Source organism: Aspergillus brasiliensis (genome assembly GCF_001889945.1).
Source record: "Aspergillus brasiliensis CBS 101740 unplaced genomic scaffold ASPBRscaffold_4, whole genome shotgun sequence".
Lineage (NCBI taxonomy): Eukaryota > Fungi > Ascomycota > Eurotiomycetes > Eurotiales > Aspergillaceae > Aspergillus > Aspergillus brasiliensis.
Window position 1 is genome coordinate 2,443,899 of NW_027137445.1, and position 22,547 is coordinate 2,466,445.

Genomic DNA, 22,547 nt, shown 5'->3' on the forward strand with positions numbered 1-22,547 from the left:
GCGGCAGGATCAATCGACCAACAGTATCTTGACGTTTCTTATAGGACATGCCGCACTTTATTCTCCGGGAGCTATGGAAGCTTTTTTTTTTTTTTGCCCTTTTGCTCCCTGAGCGCGATCGATCGATGTGATTGATATTTCCCGGACCGAGTAAAGATCGACCTCCGTCCCTACCCGCCCGTTCCTGACCTCATGGCCCGATTTTCCTTGCTTTTCCTGCTTTTCCCCTATTGATCCAAGTTGCGCCTGTCAAGCCTGGATGATCGGTCTCCGACACACACACAAAAATAAAAAAGAAAGAAAAAGTAAAGACAAACGAGGAAAGAGAAAAGAATTTTTACGAGCGGCGATGCTGTGGGAATTGTGATATGCAGCTAATCCATATAACAGCTAGTATGCAGTGCTAGCGACTCTATCCTCATCTTCCTATGGCCTCAATTATCCGAAGCGCCGAATTCGTCTCTTTAGCTCCCTGCCATCCTTGCATGGTTATTGATTTTTTTTAGCTCGCATAGACTCTTGGTGGTGTGTGCTAGTTATGCTAGGAAGGTTCTGATCTCTCGTTATAATAACTACTAATCGCCGCGACGGTCGGAAACGATCCAGCCCGATCAAGGCCGTTGAGTGGCCAATGGGAGAGTTCAAGGTACCTGCTGGGTTCACATTAAACATTGGCAACCCAATGGCAAATCGAGGATTCCCTCCGTACAAGATGAATTTATGGAACTCAATTTCACCGATCTTCACACCAACAAACCATAACTCTATGTAGCGACTAGCGAGGAAGTTTATGCGGAAATAGTGATCCTTGAATAGCCACAAGTATCTGTACACGTCAAGTTGCCACGACGGAGGAATGCAAGGGCTGAACTCTCGTGTTCAATGCAGCATTGATGCAATGCCGTTGGTGAGAATATCGCCGTCAATAGTACATACTTACGAGCCAGCCCAGGAGGAAGCTTGCGATAGCAACTAGCATCACCAACTAAGGACTCTCCTTTTTCAATCTTTGTTTGGTTCGGTTCTGGGTGTCGAAGAATTCGTCATCTTGCATTTGGAGCTATCTTCCTTTTCGTTGTAGCGATCGGTCGGGTTTGAATTTGCATACGAAGAAGTCACTTTATGCTAATAGCTTACTCATGCGATTTAGTTAGCTAAGATAGCTAACTAGTATTCTAGTTATCTTACTACTTCATACTCCGATGCACTTCATGGGGGAATGTTTAGTGGTAGGATGCTACTGGCTTTGCTGCGACGGTCTGACCGTCTTTACTACCTGAAAGGGGAAACGGTAAACTCCGCTGTTAATAACTTTAATACATCGTTGCCGCCATGACACCCGCTCTATCTGGGTGTACCTGATCCAGATTATTCATTACACTTTGCGGAGTGCATAGCCATGAACATTATGCAGAATGAGAGTGCGCTGTAACTATTAACTAGCATGAATGGCTTGACTCTTCAGTTTTTGAATGTGTGTGAAAAGAAAAATGACGAAAGAAAGTACATAGCATGTGACTCCTCCGCTTTCCTTTTTTTTTTTTTTTTTTTTTGGGTATTCCTTTTAATCCCCCTTCCGAGTCCGGAGGATAATATTATTTTCCCCTCTCTTTCCACTTTAAGAAGGAATACTAGCCCCTGGTTGTGGGGGGAACGTATACGAGTTTCAGTTGGACATGAGATCCATACTCATAACAAGGCATTTTATGAACTAGAGCCGGCTTTAGGGTAAGGAGCCGTGAAAGCCCCAATTAAATCCAAGAAATGGCTTCCCGATCAGGAACTGGAACTTTTGTACCCGGTGGGTAGCAACTGTAGCGACTTTATCGTCCACCTCCCTCCGTGTCCACTTTTCCCCCCAGTAAGTAGCAAGCTGGATCTATTTTCCCTAGTAATGCCTACAGCGTCTGAGATTCGGGGCTTCCTACTCGCTCCTTACCGTTCCGACAGTTCTCCGATGGCCTTCTGAGTATACCTAATGTTATAGCCGCTTTACGTGCAATTACCCAGGTAGGTATACCTCCAGGTGACTTGGTCCCAACGTCGAGACTAAGACAGCTGAGTCTTTTCACTTCGCCGATTTATTCCCGCAAGTATCACCACTGGTCAGCATGCAGTCTGTCAGTTCTGTACCATCAATTCCGGCACGTAGTGGAGCTGAATGCCAATGCAGCGCCTTTCTAACAGACAGAGTTCCTAATCGAATGTTGTCATGCATTCGAGACCGACCTCGAACCTCCGGGATGGTTGAACGCCGACATAATGCACCCAACGCTGGATACGCCTCGTTATGCGCCCCAACTTTGTGCACTAACTAACGTCATGTCTTGGGCTTGTATTGTATTGTTCAGCGTGTCAAGGCCGGTTCCCTTCCTTGATTTTCATTTGGCCTGCCCAGGATTCATTCAGAATTTTTTTTTCTCTCGCCTTCATTTCTTTTTGTCTTCTTTGGTCCTTTGTCCCTTTGCGCTTCTTGCTGTTTACCCACCCCTGGACCATTCTCTACTAGTCTACGAAGTGGGCAACCCGAGTCGGATGGTTTCGAGCCATTAGCTTTTGGGATCCAAGCGCCCTGCAGAAGTTTGTAAGCCATGGAGTCTCTTCCCTGTTGCCTCTTCAGCTTCGCCTAAGCAAGGGTAAACGGAGTATACTGTATTAGCGTGGTGGCCAATATCCGCACCATTCATTGCACTACTTCCCGACCCAGTCATTGGCCGCTGTCATTTTCGTATTTTGATGCTCGTAAGCAGTTGGAAATGCTTCTGAGGGAATTCCGCGCCGATGTCTCTCTAATGATCTATTTTGGGCCCGAGAGGATTTGGGGGGCCCCATGATAATGGTGGCTCCATGGTCACAGATCTGGTTCCAATTTAAAAGTAGCATAATGTACGAGGGTTGGAGATTTCTAGGATAACCCATCCACTCCCTCCCCCTTCACCTCTAGGTGTCCCATTCCCCAATCCTCAGAGAGATACCTTCAGATACTTCCCATCTACATCATGGCCCAACCTGCCTCTTGTTGCTTGCCCAAGTTTGGCACGAGAGCTCATGGGCCAAGGCGGCCTGCTTCGTTGAGGATCAGGACGAGTCCTTCGCAGACTCTCCAGTTGCTAGCCGCTTGGGACCAATCCGAGTTAGATTCTTTACTCAAGGCCTCTTGGGCCTTGCTCCTTCATCGTTATACCGGCCTAGAGGACATCTGCTTTGGTTACCAACCGATTGGGGTTAATGCCGGTGCCCGCGACACTGTTCCTTCTTTCGATACTCATAATAATATTCCCTTAACTTTTAATCTGACCATCACCGAGGACGACTCCGTCCATGCTATTCTGCGCAACACGAAAAAGCAGAACGACGCTGAAAAATGCGCAAGTTCAAGCTCGAATTGCCACAGTTATACCCTGTGCAATACACTTCTAATGCTGCGCAACTGTCGCAGTGTTACGGAAGACTCCAGAGCCCCTCCTGTGCAACCGGCCTTGGCAATACCCTTGCCCGAAAAGGTGGGTGATTTTTCTCGTTTTCTGACCTTCTCTTGCTTTCCCTTGACTCCATCTTCCCTTCCCCCGCCTCTCATCTTCGCTCGTGTGCGCTCTATCAGCCCACCGCTGCAGGCAATCTTGGCCTTTCAGCCCGAACTGGCTGACCCCTCTTTAGTGTCGCGTTAGACTGCACGTCAAAGTGCTGCAGAAGGATGTCGGTATCTTCTTCGAATGGTGGAACAATGACATGTCCACTGAGCATATGAAGAGCGTCGCCGACTACTTCGAGCAGATACTTTCACGCGTACTCTCGGCAGAAGATACCGCCGCGAGGGACCTGAACCATTTCTCGGATCGAGATTGGTCCAGAGTCTGCAAATTCAACTCTACCATCCCTGAGGCACATGACCGCTGTATACACGAGGTCATTCATGAACAGGTCTTGTCCCGCCCCGAAAGTGAAGCAGTTTGTGCGTGGGATGGAAGCTTGACCTACCGAGATTTGGATATTCTGTCATCTCAAGTTGCTTATCACCTTCACGCACACGGAGTCGGTCCTGAAACATGTGTCGCTCTGTGTTTCAACAAATCAGTAAGTCAACCATCAAAATAGAGACGTCTTTCCGGGCCAATCTATCAAGCAATTCTCGGGCGGATTTGGTATTTGGAGCTGATCGATTTTCATAGAAATGGAATGTAGTGGCAATGCTGGGCGTTCTGAAAGCTGGCGGTGCTTTCGTCCCCCTTGATCCGACACATCCAACCTCTCGTTTGCAATCGCTGGTGCGCGCTGTAAAAGCCAAGGTCATGCTTTGCTCTAGAGATCGGATAAGAGGTTTGACCGGGGTGGCGGAGATGATCATACCACTGGATCAGTCCACCATAGACGGGATCTCCCTTCCAGTTGAAGAAATCCCCCAATTGCCAGATGTACAGGGGCACAATGCAGCCTACGTGATTTTCACTTCTGGATCAACAGGAGAACCAAAGGTGCGCTATCCCCAGACATTCCCCCGGATCCACATTAACGGCCCGCGTTTAGGGTACTATGCTAGAGCACAGAGCCTATGTATCCGGTGCCGCTGCCCATGCTGGACCGCACCATATGTTTTCGACTTCGCGTGTCTTGCAGTTCGCGGCGCACACATTCGATGCCAGTCTTGTCGAGATCTTGACTACTCTGTTGCAAGGCGGCTGTGTCTGTATTCCAAGTGAAGAAGAGCGCTTGAGTGACATAGTCAAGGTCATCAACGAGATGAACGTCAATCATGCCATCTTGACCCCTTCCTTCGTTGAGTTCGTTGATTCTTCGCAAGTTCCAGGTCTTGAAACCTTGATACTTGCTGGAGAGGCGATGTCGCAAGGTCAGCTGGTAACATGGTCGTCCGCCCTCCACCTCATCAACGCCTATGGCCCGACAGAAAGTTCTGTCGCCGCCGTTGTTAACGACAAAGTTACACCGTCCTCCGATTGTCGGGATATTGGCCTTCCCGTGGGCGTACGCTGCTGGGTTGTAGACCCGAGCGATCATGACCAATTAGTACCCGTGGGTTGTCCGGGTGAATTGCTGCTTGAGGGGCCGACGCTCGCTCGATGCTATCTCAACAATCCTCAGAAGACAAGCGAAGCGTTCATCCATAATCCGGCTTGGATGAGAAGGGACGGAATGATTGACGATAAAGACGATAAACGGAGAGTGTATAAGACGGGTGATCTTGTAAGATACAACTCCGACTATGGCTCACTGACGTATATAGGAAGAAAGGACACGCAGGTGAAATTTCACGGACAGAGACTTGAGCTGGGTGAGATAGAGAATCAGCTGGCTGCCGATTCGATTGTCAAACACTGTCTAGCTTTTCTTTCAAAGTCGGGATTCTCTGCAGGCAAATTAGTGGCGGTCATATCCCTATCTGTTCACTTCGAATCTCAATCGGAATCAAAAGCAGCACCGCTCAGACTTCTCAATACAGCAGAGAGGACGTCTATCGTGGCAGAAGTTCGCGAGAGACTATCAGCTAAGCTACCAACTTACATGATACCCTCCGTTTGGCTATGCGTGGAGGCATTGCCGTTGCTTCCGTCGGGGAAGCTGGACAGAAAGGCGACCGCAAAATGGATCGGAGATATGGAGCGAGATCCGTATGTTCAAGCTACAAGCGACACGTCTTTGTCTGCGGATAAAGGAGCGCTTCCTTCCAGTGCTACCGAGGACAAACTCACTTCGATCTGGAGCCGGGTTCTCAATATCCCCCGAAGTCAAATTGCCCTTGACGAAGGCTTTTTGAGCCTAGGTGGAGATTCGATTGCTGCTATAACCTGCCTCGGGTATTGCAAGAAACAAGGAATGGGCTTGACAGTACAAGAGGTGCTTCATAGCAAGTCAATCAAGGAGCTGGCTACGCGGGTAAAACGGATCGATCAGTCTGTTGTGTATGAAGAACAGATCGATGAGCCGTTCGACCTGTCACCAATCCAGAAGCTTCACTTCATGGTCCGGAACGAAGGCCAAGGACACTTCAACCAGAGCATCCTCACGCGCCTTAACCGGCACATTGATGAGCATGATATGCGGCGCGCAATTGAGACCATCATTAAGCGTCACTCAATGCTCCGTTCCCGCCTGGTCAAGTCGGATGTCGAGGGGAAAATGCGGCAACAAATCACTGAAGATGTAGCAGGATCTTATCGCTGGCAGTCTCACAGCAATAGCAGCCGAAGTGAGGTCGACCATGCCATCGCAAACAGCCAGTCATGCATCGATGCCTTCGTTGGCCCCGTACTTGCAGTCGACATCTTCTATGAAAATGACAATACCCGTCTGCTGTCATTAGTCGCCCATCACATGGTAGTCGACATTGTTTCGTGGAGGATTATATTGGAAGACTTGGAAGACCTACTGATGAACCCTAATCAACCGATATCGCAGAACGGCTCCCTTCCGTTTCAGAACTGGTGCCAAATCCAAGCAAATCGTTGCCAAGAAGCGACAGCAGAACGGGCCATGTGTTTGCCTGAAGTTCCAGCGCCCGATTTTGCATACTGGGGATTAGAAAACCACCGAACCACCTATGGCGATGTGGATTGTGAAACGTTTGATCTTGATAGTGACGTTACTCGCCGCATCCTGACCGGGTGCCACGAAAGTCTTCAAACAGAGCCAATTGATCTTTTTCTGGCAGCATTGCTACATTCGTTCGGCGAAACATTCAAAGACCGATCATTGCCAGTCATATACAATGAGGGGCATGGGCGAGAAGTCTGGGACTCATCAATAGATATCTCTCGCACTATTGGCTGGTTTACCACATTGTATCCCATTCTTCTGTCGGAGCTTCCTGCAAAAGATCCAACTGATACGGTTGTACGTGTCAAGGACTTGCGACGCTGTGTTCCGGATAATGGTCGACATGATTTCGCTCGTCGTATGTTGGTTCCACGCGCAGATGGGACTTGCCGGCACCATAGCCCCATGGAGATGTCTTTCAACTACGTGGGCCAGCATCGTGACCTGCAGAGAAAGGATGGGCTCTTTCAGCTCATGGACCAAATGGCGGGAGAAACAGGCCGCGGAGGCGCAGCGGCTGACTTTGGTGAAGAAACTCCTCGCTTTGCACTATTCGAGATATCTGCGATGGTTGTGCAGGGTCAACTTCGCTTTATCTTTTCGTTCAATAGGAACATGCAGCACCAGGGAGGTATCCGTGACTGGGTGAATTGTTGCGGAACATTACTGGCATCCCTGGCCGAACGCCTACAGACTCTTCCATCGAGACCAACCCTGAGCAGTTTTCCCATGTTAACACTAACATATACAGAACTGGATGCTTTGGTATCGAAAAAGCTACCAGATGCGGGGATTGATGGTCTTGCCAACGTGGAGGACATCTATCCTTGCTCCAGAATGCAGCAGGGCATTCTACTCAGTCGCTCTCGCGATAGCTCACTCTACGCCGTACATGACACATTCGAGATATCCGGACCAGGAAGCACGCCCGATATCAACCGCTTGACATTCGCTTGGCAGAAAGTCGTTGATCGCCATGCGATGCTACGGACTATATTCTTGGAAGGGTTGAGCAGCCGCGACCTTCACTGTCAAGTAGTGCTCAAGACCTTTGGTTCGCGCCCGACTTACCTCACGTGTGCCAATGAAAGCGAAGTGCTCCCTACTTTTGACAGACAGCAACCGATGAGCTACGATGAAAATGTGCCACCTCATCGGCTCACGATCTGCCAGACTGATTCTGGGAAGTTGTTTTGTCGACTAGAGCTAAGCCACGTCGCCATGGATGGCGCATCAATCTCCATCATCCTCCGGGATCTGCAGTTAGCGTATCAAGGAAAGCTCGAGGACGCTAAGCCGAAGTTCAACGAGTATATACGCTATCTTCGTGAGGTCCCTCGAGACTCAAGTCTCGACTACTGGCGCAATTACTTGTCTGAAGCTCGACCGTGCCATTTCCCCGTGCTCAATGACGGGAAAGGCGCTGAAAGACAACTCCGCACCAAAAGACTGGGTGGTGTGCCATTCAAAGAGCTTCGGAACATCTGCGATAGAAATGGCCTGACTCTACCGACTGCCTTTAGTGCTGCATGGGGGCTAACAGTTCGCTCCTTTTGTGAATCGGATGACATTTCCTTCACGTATCTTGCATCACTAAGAGATGTCTCCGTGGAAGGCATCGAGTCTGTTGTTGGACCTGTCATCAATACTTTGACCTGTCGGATACAATTCCCTAAAGGAGCTTCGCTGAAGGAGATTCTTGCAAAGGTTCAACAAGATAATCTGGAGAACTTGCCGCACAGACATATCTCCCTCACCGAGATCCAACAAGCTCTGGAACTACCGGCCTCATTGGCTAACAGTGGTATCTCATACCGAAAGCTTCCCAACCAGAATGCTTTGTCGAGCGAAGAGATACAATTCTCAGAAGTGGGAACAATCCATGACCCTGCAGAGTCACCCATCTTTGTCAATGTCGAAGCTACAGAGGACGACGCACGTATCGACCTTAACTACTGGACAGATCACCTGTCGGACGGACAAGCAGAGAATGTCGCGAATACATTCCTCAGATCGGTGGAGAATATCGTCCACCACTTTGAGGATGACGCCCATTCGATTGACAACTTTAGCGACGCGAAGAGACATAGTTTGACGCTTTGGAACAGCGGTATTCCAGAGTCAGTCAACAAATGCGTGCATACAATACTCGATGAGGCCTCGAAGTCCCAACCTCATGCCATTGCAGTTTCCGCTTGGGATGGGAATCTCACCTATGCTAAGCTCAATGAAATGTCATCGCTACTCGCAACGTACTTGACAACCCTGGGGGTGGGCCCCGGAACAATCGTGCCACTTGACCTCGTTAGATCCTCCTGGCAAATTGTGGCCATTTTGGCAGTTATGAAGACAGGTGGTGTCTGTGTCCCGGTGGACCGAGCCCGACTACCACAACCCTTCGAGGTTTGGCTCCTCGACAACGAGATACAGGTTGCTCTGGCATCTCCAAGTCAAGTGCAAACACTTGAAGGGGCCGTCCCATATGCAATCTCGGTGGAGAGCTCCCTATTTGGATATCTCCCAGAGAGCGATGCAGTTTCATGCTCGCCGGTTCAACCAGATAGCGACGGATATATCGTGTTCAGCGCTCAGAGTCCCAAGCGTATTAGGCTTGACCATCGTGCAATGACAACTCGGGCGACCATGTTCGCATCAGGTCTTGGACTAACTGCACGAACTAAGATGCTTCAAACCGCTCCCTATACTTCTGATATGTTTCTACAGGAAGTCTTCGGCACACTTCTGTGTGGTGGTACTATCTGTATTTCTTCCGATGAAGGCTTGACAGACCTGCCAAAAGCCATCAAGACAATGCAGGCGAACTGCATCAGCATCACACCCTCAACAGCGATGACTTTAAGTTTCACAGATGATCTGGAATTGGAAGTCCTTGCTTTATGGGGTGAACATCCGACTAAGAAACTTCTTGCCACCTTGCCTGAGGGAGTCCAAGTGCATGCCTTCTATGGTACGCCAGAGTGCTCATCCTCTTGTATCCGATCCTCGAAGCTTGACCAGCGCGACGAATTGCCAATTATTGGGACAGGTTCTGGATGCAAATCCTGGCTCGTAAATCCCTCCGATCACAATGTTCTGGTTCCGATAGGCTGTGTCGGTGAACTGTTGATAGAAAGTCCTAGTCTTTCTCGTGGTTACTATCAAGACGAAGAACTCACGCAGCAATATTTCGTCGAAGATCCCTTGTGGAGACCCGTTCACGAACCCCAGTCCGCAGAAGGCAGCGACAAGAATATAGACGCCCGGAAGCCTTCCTATCGATTGTTCAAGACTGGAGATCTTGCTCGCTACAACTCCGACGGCACCCTGGTTTACATTGGTAAGAAGGATAGGGGATTGCATTGGCAGCGACAGATGGCGGCCATCCACGTCGAAGAGCAAATCGCATCTCTCTCAATTTTCAATGGCCGGTATGCCGTTGAGGAGATCAGCAAGGGCAATGATAATCCTCGCGAGCCGTCTCTTGCCGTCTTCTTCTCCGATGACACCACTGGCTCGGCAAGTTCCGAAGATCACTACAAGCCTATTGCACAATTGACACCTGAGCTGTACGACTCAATGCTCAGGCTGTATACAAAGCTGTCGAGCTCCTTACCAGCGAGTGAAGTCCCAAGTATTTATTTCCCGACGTCTAGCATACCGCTGAATTCGTTCGGTAAGCTGGACCGCCGGTTGCTGAGAACTGCAGCTCGAGACTTGCCAGAAAGTTTGTTGTCTAAATATGACATCAAAAGCTTTGACAAATTCTGGAAGAGGCAGCTGGATAGATTGGTAGTTTCGCCTGTATTCCCGTCATCCGGTAGCTCTTCGTCTCTGCGGAGCACGTCAGTTATCAGGCAAGCAACACAGACCATGCCAATGGTCTGGTGTGATACTCTCAGGTCAATGACTGAGAGTACAAGATGCGCTATCCTCTCTGCATGGGCTCTTACTATTCGTGGCTACACCAGTTTCCATGATGTCGTTTTTGGGGAGTGGTTGTCAGATGCCGAATCAGTCTTTACTGAGCGTCAGGGAAATCATGCAGAGACCGCGACTATCGTTCCCAGACGCTTCCAATTCGACGATGCTTGGACCGTCGCTGAGCTAATAAGCAAGGTGAAGATTCAACTGGAGTCAGCTAAGCCCTACCAATGGGCTGGACTAAGTCATATTCAGAACTTGAATGCTGATACGGCGCGCGCCTGTGATTTCAAGAACTTGATCTCTATAACGGACAATCGTGGCCATGGGCCAAGGCCACTATCCACGCAACAGCAAGACATCAATCTTCCCCATTACCCTTTGTTGATTGATTGCGTCCTTGAAGATGCCGCGCTTAAACTCGTGATTAGTTACGATGATAGCACTCTAACAGCTGCCCAGACTGAACGACTGGCTGCCCAATTCTTCGATTGTGTTGAAATCCTTAACTCAGAATCTAGTATGAGCAAGACAATCGGTATCTTGTCTAGAGACAACATGGACTTTTGTTCCTTCCGCCATGATGTTGCCTACTGGAGAAACTACTTGGAGGATGTTGAAGCTTGTCTTTTCCCAACACTACGTGCAAATGCAGCGCAGGATACCTATGTTGAGACCCAACTAATACTCGAGAACACAGAGAATCTGCATATTTTTTGTGAGAGCGCACGTGTCAGCAAAAGCTCCCTTCTTCAGCTTGTTTGGGGGTTGGTTCTGCGATGCTACACAGGCCTAGAAGATGTGTGCTTCGGATATCACATCTCAGGTACGAGCAACAGATCCGCCAAGCCTGGTGTTGCAGACAAGACAGCTGTTTCGGGTACATTCCCTTGTAGAATGAGCTTGAAGGAAGAGCTTAAGGTTGCGGAGATTTTGAGGCAGCGACTGCATGGACTAAATCAGATGCTGCAGCATCAGTTGCCGTGGGTCGAAGTCCAGCAAGAGCTTGAATATGGTGACAGCGACATTTTCAATACCGTTTTCACTTGTTCAGAACAATCAAGTGACGCCTCGACTGTGGCTGTTCTTGCTGGTCTTGAACCGAGCAAGTATCTGATTACCGTCAACGCCACTCTAGCAGGATCATCAGGAGCCGTTAGGTTCGGCTATCAAACGAAGAACTTCTCAGAAGTTGACATGGAAGGTGTCCTCGATTGTTTCAAAAATGTTTTGGAACAGTTACTCCAGTCTCCTCTTTCAAATCCCTCGGTGGGCGAGATTGATTTTGTGAGTGAGCTTTCCTGCCAGAAAATATCCGAATGGAACTCGGAGTTGCCAGTCCGTCCAGTGCTATGCGCACATGAACTCATCCAACAGCAAGCTTTGGATCGTGCTTCGGCTCCTGCGATTTGTTCGTGGGATGGCGACTTCACACACGCACAACTTGACCGCTTGTCGACCCTCCTAGCAAACCAATTGATATTATTAGGGGTTAAGCCCGAGGTCTTTGTTGCGTTGTGTTTCGAAAAATCGGCATGGGCAGTCGTTGCGCAAGTAGCCGTTTTGAAAGCTGGAGGAGCATTTGCTTCTTTGGATCCCACTCATCCAGAAGTCCGCCTACAAGGCATGGTCGATGATCTTGGCGCTCAGGTTATTCTCTGTTCTGAGACTCACTACAAGAAAGCCTCCAGCCTCTGTGGTCGCGCACTTGTCGTTAGCGACAGCGCACTTCAACAACTTCACCATCCATCTTCTACTGCACCAGTGCAAGGGGTGACGGTGTCCGCAGATAACGCGGCCTACGCCATATTCACATCCGGAACTACAGGGAAACCCAAGGTGACAGTACTTGAGCATGTTGGACTCACCCTAGCCTGCACAGAGCTTTCCAAGGCCCTCTTCATCAACTCAGAGACTCGCGCTCTGCAATTCTCAAGCTATACATTTGACGTCAGCATATTGGAAATTATTGTCGTCCTCGCAGTTGGTGGCTGCGTTTGTATCCCTAGCGAGGATGAGCGCTTGAATAATCTTTCTGGAGCTATCAGAAGGATGAACGCCAACTTCATGAGTTGTACTCCATCTATCGTCAATACCATGGACCCTAATGCTGTTCCTTCACTACGAACAATAATCTCCGGAGGAGAAAAGATGACAGCAAGCCATTTCGAGCGATGGACTGGCAGGTGTGTCGCCAACGCGTACGGTCCGTCCGAGGCTACTATTGCGTTTACGGCAAGCACAAAGTACGACCAGACAGGAGTACGCCTCACTGACGACTATGGCTCTATTGGAACCGCTTTCTGTGGCAGAACATGGATTGTTGACCCCCAAGATCACAATCGTCTTGTGCCTATCGGTGCTCCGGGAGAGCTCGTTCTTGAGGGTTGCACTGTTGCTCGTGGATACCTCAATAATGACGAAAAAACCAAAGCTGTCTTCATTCAGAACCCGGAGTGGACTCAGCGTGAAGGGCTACAGCATATATTGAGGCGCAAAGAACGGATGTATCGTACAGGAGATTTGGTGCGCTACAACTCCGACGGCTCGATTGCTTTCATTTCTCGAATTGATACACAAGTGAAACTGAATGGTGTGCGCATCGAACTTGAAGAAGTTGAGCAACAATGCATTAACAATATGTCGGAAGACACTCAGGTCGCCGTCGAGGTTGTTACCCCAGAGGCCAAAACCATATCGAAATGCTTGGCAGCCTTCTTCACCGTTGACAAGCATCAAATGAATGAGGCGGAAAATGACGAATTGATTCTTCCAATGTCGGAGTCAGTAGTTGACATGGTCAAGAAACTACACGGCTACCTAAGCGCCTCATTGCCACTAGCTATGGTGCCCAAGCTTTACTTCCCCGTGCGGCGCCTGCCGCTTGGAAGCACTGGCAAAACTGATCGCAAAGCGCTTCGAGCGATGGTCGATACATTTACCAAGGAAAGCTTGAGGCCATATGTTATCTTCAATGTTGGCACAGAAGAATCCTCCGACGTGGGAACGGAAGGAACCGAGGGCATTCTCAAGACGTTATGGGAGGAAGTTCTTAACCTTGCCCCCGGCTCTATCAGTGCCGAAGACAACTTCTTCGGCTTGGGTGGCGACTCGTTTTCTGCTATGAAACTAGTCGTAGCCGCGGCATCCCAGGAGATTTCGCTTGCAGTGGCCGACATATACCGAACACCTATCTTCAGAGACATGGCAAAGAAATGCGGAGCGGGAGAGGTAAAATCTGGCCTACCGATAGTGCCCCCATTCAGTATGCTGCCTGACTCTATTCCACATGAGGATATCCTAGAGGAAGTCTCTGGTCAATGTGGTGTGTCTACGGAGCGAATCGCGGACATCTACCCCTGCAGTCCGGTGCAAGAGGGCTTGCTCACACTTTCTATCAAGCAACCCGGAGCCTATGTCGCTCGACCTGTGTTCCAACTCGCGGAGGGAGCTGACCTGGAGAAATTCAAATCGGCATGGCAAAAGGTGGTTGATGAAATGGATATTCTACGGACTCGGATAGTACACACCGAGTCCGCCAACTTCGTCCAGGCTGTAATTACTGAAGTCCCTATTTCCTGGGAACTGGCGACGGAGTTGGATGACCTTACAAACGACAGTATTGACTTAGCCCAGAACAACGGGGGCTTGCTTACTGGATATGCCATTGTCGAGTCCGGGCCCTCCCGCTGGTTCGTTTGGACTATACATCACGCTCTATATGATGGATGGAGTATCTCACAGATTCTTCAAAGAGTTGAGGAGATATACACTGGATCGAAGCCCAGCTCGACGCTTCCTTACAAGCTCTTTATCAATCATCTGGTCCAGCAAGAGGAGCACTCTTCGGACCAATTCTGGAAGACGCACCTCGCAGCCCTGTCATCTTCTCCCTTCCCCCAAAACAAGCCGTCACCTGATGCCATTCGCATCGGCAATCGGCATTGCAGCTCACTCGAGATCTCTCGTGCACCGAGTGGACCTAAGTTAACTGTTCCCGAAATGATACGAGCTGCATGGGCGCTAATTGTCTCTGTCCACACTGGATCCGGTGATGTTTGCTTCGCAGAAACCCTTATGGGTAGGAATATTGATATGCCTGGCGCTATGGAGGTTGCAGGACCTCTTTTGACTACGGTGCCTATACGGATGGCTGTCGACAACGGGCTCTCGATCATCCAGTACCTCGACAATGTGCGCCAGTTGACCACAATGATGCTGCCGCATCAACATTCTGGGCTCCAGAGAATCCGCAAGTTAAGCAGCGATACCGCCCTTGCCTGTGAATCCCAAAATCTTCTGGTCATTCAATCAGAACATGCCAATTCGAACACAAGTATCTGGGAGCAGAAGAATAACCTGACTGAAGGGGAATTCTTCACCCACCCAATTGTTGTCGAATGCAAGGTTGGCGACTCGCAGGTGGCTGTAACCCTTCATCACGACGAGCTTGTTTTCGACAGTTGGCAGGCTAAGATGCTCATAGAACAGTTTACCTTCGTTCTGGGTCAACTGTTATCAATCTCCAATGAAGATTCCAGGAAAATCGGAGAGCTAGAGATATCCAGCCCTCGGGATAAGGAAGAGATTGCAGCCTGGAATGAGAGAAGCCTAACTTGCATAGACAGATGTGTCCATCATATCATTGAGGAGAAAGCATCCCTAAGACCTCAGGCTCAAGCCGTCTGCTCTTGGGATGGTCAATTGACTTACCAGGAGCTTTACCAACTTGCTTCTTCTTTTGCGGCCTACTTGAAAACTCGTGGTGTCGGTCCGGAGACTGTGATTCCGATCTGTATGGACAAGTCTATGTGGGCTATAGTCACGATACTTGGTGTCCTCATTGCAGGTGGAGCATATGTCCCCCTTGACCCTGCTCATCCCACGTCAAGACACAAAGAGATTCTCTCTGAGGTCGAAGCACGAGTTGTTCTCTGTTCTCCCAAGTATCAAAACCGGTACTCTGGCTCTGTGAAAGCAATCATACCCGTTAGCAGAGAGACGATCAAGGCATATTGTGCCCTTAAAGCGACAACTACCAAGGCCAATAACAGCGCTACACCCGAAAACGTTGCATTCGCTATCTTCACCTCTGGCAGTACTGGTCGTGCTAAGGGTATTATCATCAACCACAAGGCACTTGCCAGCAGCGGCATGGCCTTCGGGCCCATGGTACACCTTAACGAGAATTCACGAGCTTTCCAGTTCGCCTCTCTTACCTTCGATGCTGCTGTCATGGAAACGCTTGTAACCTTGATGCACGGCGGTTGCGTGTGCATCCCAAGCGAAGATGAACGGTTGAATGATGTTGCTGGTGCCATTCGTCGGATGAATGTCTCTTGGTCATTCCTGACTCCATCCATAGCCAGTATCATTGAGCCGTCATCCGTTCCGTCTCTGAAGGATCTTGTATGTGGCGGAGAGAAGATGTCGCGTGAAGTGATCACTAAATGGGCACATCGGGTCAACTTGATGAATGGGTATGGCCCAACTGAGACTACCATCTTCGCGGTGATTAATACGGATGTTGCTGCCAACCCGGATCCTGCTTGTATCGGTCATGGCATTCCTTGCACATTGACCTGGGTCGTCGATGCTGATGACCACAATAAATTGACTCCCCTTGGGGCCGTTGGTGAGCTCGCGCTGGAAGGCCCCGCACTTGCCAGGGAATATCTCAAAAACCCCAAGAAGACAGCAGAGGCTTTTGTGGATGAGCCGGAGTGGACTAGAGCCTTCCCCAGTGCCTTCCCTTCGCCGAGAAGAATATACAAGACTGGAGATCTCGTCAGATACAACTCTGACGGGTCCATCCAATACATTGGCCGCAAGGATCATCAAGTCAAGCTTCACGGCCAGCGTATGGAGCTTGGAGAAATTGAGCACCGACTGTACGAGGATCCACGCGTCCGACACGCTGTGGTTCTATTGCCAACGACAGGACCTCTCAAGCAACGGCTTGTCGCTGTTATGTCACTAAACTCTGTGACCTCGGAGAGAAGCATCATCTCAGACAATGTATGTGAGCTCATTGATCGGGCTGGATCTACGCGGTCAGCCTACCAGGAGCTCGTTGCTATCCAGAAGAGCTTGGAGACACAGCTACCAATCTACATGATCCCACAGGCTTGGGCTCTGATCAAGCAGCTCCCGATGCTCGTGTCAGGCAAGCTAGACAGGAAGCGAATCACAGCTTGGCTGGAGAATGTTGATGATACTACTTATGATCGCATTATGGAGGATTACGACAACATAAAGCGTGGGGATGTCGAGCAAGAAGAAGAAAAAGAAGACGACCAAGAGACCTCTGTCAAGCTCCTTCAGGAAGTCTTTTCACAGGTTCTCAACCTACCATCTCACAAGGTGGACTTGGATCGGTCATTTGTTAGCCTAGGTAAGCAAGGCCAGACTGGTAATGGAAAGTGGAATATCGCTGACTTTGCGGTGCAGGAGGTGACAGCATCACTGGAATGGCAGTGATTTCTCGCGCGCGTAAACATGGAATCACATTGACTCTCCACAATGTGCTTCAGTCGAAGTCGATAAAGGAGCTTGCTCTGGCTGCTCAGACAAGCGTCAAATCAGTGAGAAGAGAGGAGAAGCCTCATGAGTACTTTGAACTATCCCCGATTCAGCGATTGTTCGTTCAAACAGCAACAAGTTTCCGGGATACTTCTCGCTTTAATCAAAGCATGACAGTCCGCGTTACTCGTAAGGTCGAGCCAAAGAGAATGCAAAGTGCCATCAAGGCTGTTGTTGAACAGCACTCCATGTTTCGAGCTCGATTGTTCAAGTCTCGCGATGGAAGGTGGAAGCAGAAGATTGGCGATGTATGTCTATTCTCTCTCTCATTGACTCATTCGGAAACTGGAAGCTTACTGGTTTAGGACGTCGATGCCTCATATCGCTTCCGCCATCATATGGTCGAAAGTGAAAATGCGATTCTCCCCAAGATCGCCGAAAGTCAACGGTCTCTAGATGTTCAGCATGGGCCTATCGTTGCTGCGGACTTGTTCCAAGTACGCGGCGGTACAACAATTCTTTTCCTGGTGGCCAGTCACTTGTGTGTCGACATGGTATCCTGGCGTATTATCCTACAGGACATTCAAGATTTCCTCGAGGCTGGACCATTGTCCACCGAAAAGCCCCTGTCATTCCAAGCTTGGTGTAATCTTCAACTTGAGGAGAGCAAGAAACAAACTGGCAGGTTCCAGCTGCCTTTCTCGATTCAGCCACCTGACTTGAGCTATTGGGGCATGGAGCAGTCCCAGAATCTCTATGGGGACGTCAAGATGGAAGGGTTCACACTGGATGCCGCAGCCACGACACAAATTCTCGCCGCCTGCCACAAGATTCTTCGTACTGAGGCCATTGAAGTCATACTGTCGGCCGTCATTCACTCTTTCCGTCGCACGTTTACTGATAGGGAAATGCCCACTATTTACAACGAGGGCCACGGTCGTGAGGCGTGGGACAGCTCTATTGATCTCTCGAGAACGGTGGGCTGGTTCACAACTATGTGTCCTCTGCATGTCGGCGATGGATCAGGTGAGCGGAAACTTTGACCTTATTAGTGGAGCTATGTTCTGACCGCAATAGATTTACTGGACACCTTGAAGCGTGTCAAAGACACAAGGCGTCATCTTAGCAGTAAGAGCCGGTCCTACTTCGCGGAAAGCCTGCTTCATCCGGAAGGTAAAGATGGTGATAACTTCTCTATCCCACTTGAAATTCTGTTCAACTATCTCGGCCAGCTGCAACAGCTGGAGCGCGATGACTCACTTTTCCAACATTATGGTGAAGCCTTCAATGCCGAAACCTTCGAGATGGCGGGTGACATGGGCTCAAAGACACCCCGGTTTGCTCTCTTCGAGATCTCGGCGCTCATCATCAAAGACAAGCTTCAACTGTCGTTCACATACAATAAGCACATGCAGAAAGAACATCGGATCAAGGGCTGGATATCTGAGTGCAAACAAGTGCTAGAGCATATGTCTCGTTTCGAAAGCTTCACGCCTGAGCCAACACTCAGTGATTGTCCCTTGCTCCCCATCACTTACGACGGTCTGAACAGTATGGTCAAGAGAACATTCCCTAAAATTGGAATCGACAGCTGGGGTCAGGTTGAGGAGGTTTATCCCTGCTCCCCAGTACAAGAAGGTATTCTTCTCAGTCAGCTCCGAGACCCGGAGGAATACCTGTTTCATGTTGTCTTCGAAGTGCACCCTTCCGAGGGCAAGGTGGATGTCAGCAAGCTCCGAAAAGCATGGTCCGTGGTAGTCAGCAGGCACCCCGTCTTACGATCTGTCTTCATTGACAGCAATTACAAAGGCGGATCTTTCGACCAGGTAGTGGTCAAGTCACTCGATGATGAGGTTATTGAGTTCCAATGTCCTGAATCGGATGCTATGGGCACACTTGAAGAAATCAAGCTACGCGATATCAATGCTGAGCGGTCGATGAAGCTCCCCCACCAGATGACCCTATGCAAAACAGCCTCTGGGCGGGTTCTGTTCAAGATTGAGATGAACCATGCCATTATCGATGGTGGTTCGGTTGACCTACTTCTCAGAGATCTCGCGCTTGCATACAGCGATCAGCTTTCTGCCGGAGCCGGTCCACTTTTCAGTGACTATATCAAGTACATCAGGGAACAATCCCAGGGAGAAGCTGTGGCACACTGGGTAAAGTATCTTTCTGGCGTACGACCCTGTCACCTGCTGCTCTCTTCCAAGAAGGGCGGTAGCCACCAGCTCGGCGAGCGCATGATATCTTTCGAACGCTTCCCTGAATTGCAAAAATTCTGCGAGGAAAACTCCGTCACACTGGCTAATTTGACCCTTTGTGCCTGGGCAATTGTACTCCAGAATTGTACAGGATCCGATGACGTCTGCTTCGGATATCCCTCTGCTGGCCGTGACTCCCCTGTAACTGGAATCCAGGATGCAGTGGGTATCTTCATCAACATGTTGTGCTGCAGAGTCAAGTTCTCTCCTGGTCATACTCTACTTGAGATTGCCAAGAAGGTACAGGATGACTTTGTCAAGAATGTGCCGCATCAACACTGCTCTCTGGCCCAGATTCAGCATGAGCTTGGAATGCATGGACAGACGCTCTTCAACTCCACCCTCTCCATTCAGAATCGCTCTGCCAACAAGGGTACCGGAAAGTTGCCGCTCGAATTTGAAGCCAAAAAGGCCCATGACCCGACTGAGGTGAGTTTCTGCGGTCTCCAGCTAGACGCAAGCTAATATTTGATATAGTATCCTGTAACCGTGAACGTGGAGACCACCAAGGGTAAGGAAGGAGTTTTGCTCAGGTACTGGAGCAACGCAGTGACCGAGGCGCAAGCGAAGGAACTAGCGGAAGCTGTTACCCAGGTCTTTACATGCTTCATCGAGGAACCATCCAGGCTGGTGTCAAGCTTGAACCTCCTCAACAAGCTACCGCGGAACCATTCACAGCACACCAACAGGGAGCCCATTATTTTGGACCAGTTGATTGACAGCCAGGTCCTACAGAAGCTAATTGATGACCGCGTGAATGAGATCATCGGCCAGATGCTGAAGGAAGGCAAGCTCGCCATACCCCTTTCTAAGAGTCAGAAGAAATACTCGAATGATTCCCTTCATCTCAAGATGGTCGAGGCTTCATTCCAGGAGGACCCTATAGTAGACGAGAAGGAGCTTGCAAATTCAACACCGTCCTTGACCGACGATGGCAGAAGCTCAAGTGAAAATGATAGGCGTCTTTGGGACCTGTGGAAGTCGACATTAGGGCTATCTTCGGATACTATCCAATACCGGAGTAGCTTTTTCAAGCTAGGCGGTGATAGTATTACAGCGATGAAAATGGTCAGCGCTGCACGAGAGGAGGGCCTGCAAATGACGGTGGCGGATGTGTTCAACAATCCGATCTTTGAGGACATGCTGGCTACGATTACTCCGAGCAGCAGTCCGACCTCGAACGCTGATACCCAGTGCGCAAACAACATTGAAAAGCTTCTGGAGGTTGACGATGCTCTTCCAGATGCTACCCCACCACAGGATATCTCCGTTCTACGACCAATGCAGCTCGACGCCATGTCTCTGCTTGATGTCATATGCCCGAAGATAGGGGTGTTCAAAGGAGGAATTGCTGATGTTCTCCCTGTCACGGACTTCCAGTCCATGTCGATTGCTGCAACGCTCTTCGGATCGAGATGGATGCTAAACTATTTCTTCCTTGATGGCAGTGGTCCTTTGGACCTCCGGCGGATGAGGGAGAGCTTCTTGAGAGTGGTCGATGCTTTTGATATTCTTCGGACTGTCTTTGTCTGCCACCGCGGGCAGTTCTTCCAGGTGGTGTTGAGAAAGATCCGACCGGACATTTTCGTGCATGAGACGGAGCAGAGTCTGGATGAGTACACCGACAGCTTACAGAAACGGGACCGCGAACAGGACCCACGCCAAGGTGAGCAGTATGTGCAGTTCTACATTGTCAAGAAAAAGAAGAGCGACCAGCACCGCATCTTGATCAGGATGTCGCACGCCCAATTCGACGGCGTTTGTCTGCCGAAAATCATGAACGCCATCAAGCTGGGATATGAGGGCAGCACCCTACCTCCAGTCTTCTCGTTTTCGAACTATATGCGGATGCTTCCTGGAAACATCACCCCGGCACACTACCACCACTGGTCAACGATCCTCAAGGGCTCCAAGATGACCGATATCATTCGGCGCACGCAGCCTAATACCTTTATGCATATTGGTGCTTTTGCGGAGCAGAAGAAAACCATCATGATCCCCTCAACCGCCATAGGGAATGTCACCCTCGCGACCGTTATGCAGTCCGCGTGGGCAGTGACTTTGGCGAAGCTGACTGCCCAGTCTGACGTGGTTTTCGGGCTTACAGTCAACGGCCGTAACGCCAGTGTGCCTGGTATTGAGACCACTGTTGGACCCTGCCTCAACATTCTTCCCATCAGGGTCAAATTCAGGGAGCATTGGACTGGTCTTGACCTATTCCGTTATCTTCAAGACCAACAGATCGCCAACATGCCCTATGAGTCGCTAGGATTTAGGGAGATCATCCGGAACTGCACCGACTGGCCCGACTCTACATACTTCACCACCTCCGTGTTCCATCAGAATGTTGAGTATGAGGGACAGATGCATCTAGACGGCAATTCATACCGGATGGGAGGCGTTGGTGTCCTGGACAACTTTACCGACCTCACGCTGGCTTCCAAGTCTTGCGGTCAAGAGAAGCTCGACGTCTCGATCGGGTATTCGCTTAAGGGACCCATTCCAGCAACCTTCATTGCTAAAGCCTTAAATATGGTTTGCGAGACTGTACAGAGCCTGATCGCCAACCCCAGCGTCCCGCTTGCCTCTCCTGCCACCATCCGCTCCCTTCCTAGCCAGGTCATTTGTGAGGCACCCAGAGCATCTGATATGCCCTTCCTCTCGTCGAACCTGAACAGCCAGAAGATGTCGGAGATTGTGATCCACTCAGATATCCTGACCCGGTCCTGGCAGCAGGTCCTACCTCGTCGGACTGACAATACACAATACCAACTCGACGCATCTTTCTTCGATCTCGGCGGAGACATCATGAATGTTGCTCAGCTGGTCTGGATCCTGGGAGAAGAGGGCTTCAGCGTCCGCTTGGAAGACCTTCTCGAGCACCATACTTTCTTGGGAATGATGGCCGTGATGGCGATGCACCACAAGCCGGAATTGAATGGCAGCATGGCAGTGACCATGGCTGAAGAATCGGCCAAGGATATGAGAATGACTATGACAAAGAGCAACAGCTGGAGCTCGCTAGGCAAGGCGATGACACTTGCCAAGAGATTTACTAGATGGGGGGCTGTAGCAGCCCGAAAGTGAGGCTTTACATTCTTTTGGGGGATACATAAAACGCATTCTTTCGATTTCTAACATGTACTATTTTTGTTCTTTTCTGTATCACATATGACTGTGCCGAACATACATTCCTTTTGGTTTTCATGTTTATCTGTTGGATTTGATGTTGACTATCTTTTTGGGGTCGTATCTATGTTGATGATCTAGATATCTTGTTATTGAAGCTCA

General features: G+C 49.7%; 1 protein-coding gene across 1 annotated transcript; it reads left to right on the forward strand.

Moving 5' to 3' along the window:
- Nucleotides 1-2,920: 2,920 nt before the first annotated feature.
- Nucleotides 2,921-22,536, forward strand: nrps1 (nonribosomal peptide synthase Pes1). Its single transcript, XM_067624628.1, has 8 exons — nucleotides 2,921-3,503; nucleotides 3,658-4,074; nucleotides 4,170-4,472; nucleotides 4,525-16,864; nucleotides 16,921-17,300; nucleotides 17,358-18,018; nucleotides 18,070-19,685; nucleotides 19,734-22,536. Exons 1-8 carry the CDS (start codon nucleotides 3,000-3,002, stop codon nucleotides 22,341-22,343), a joined length of 18,831 nt encoding a protein of 6,276 aa, XP_067481170.1. The 5' UTR covers nucleotides 2,921-2,999; the 3' UTR covers nucleotides 22,344-22,536.
- The last annotated feature ends 11 nt before the right edge of the window (nucleotides 22,537-22,547 follow it).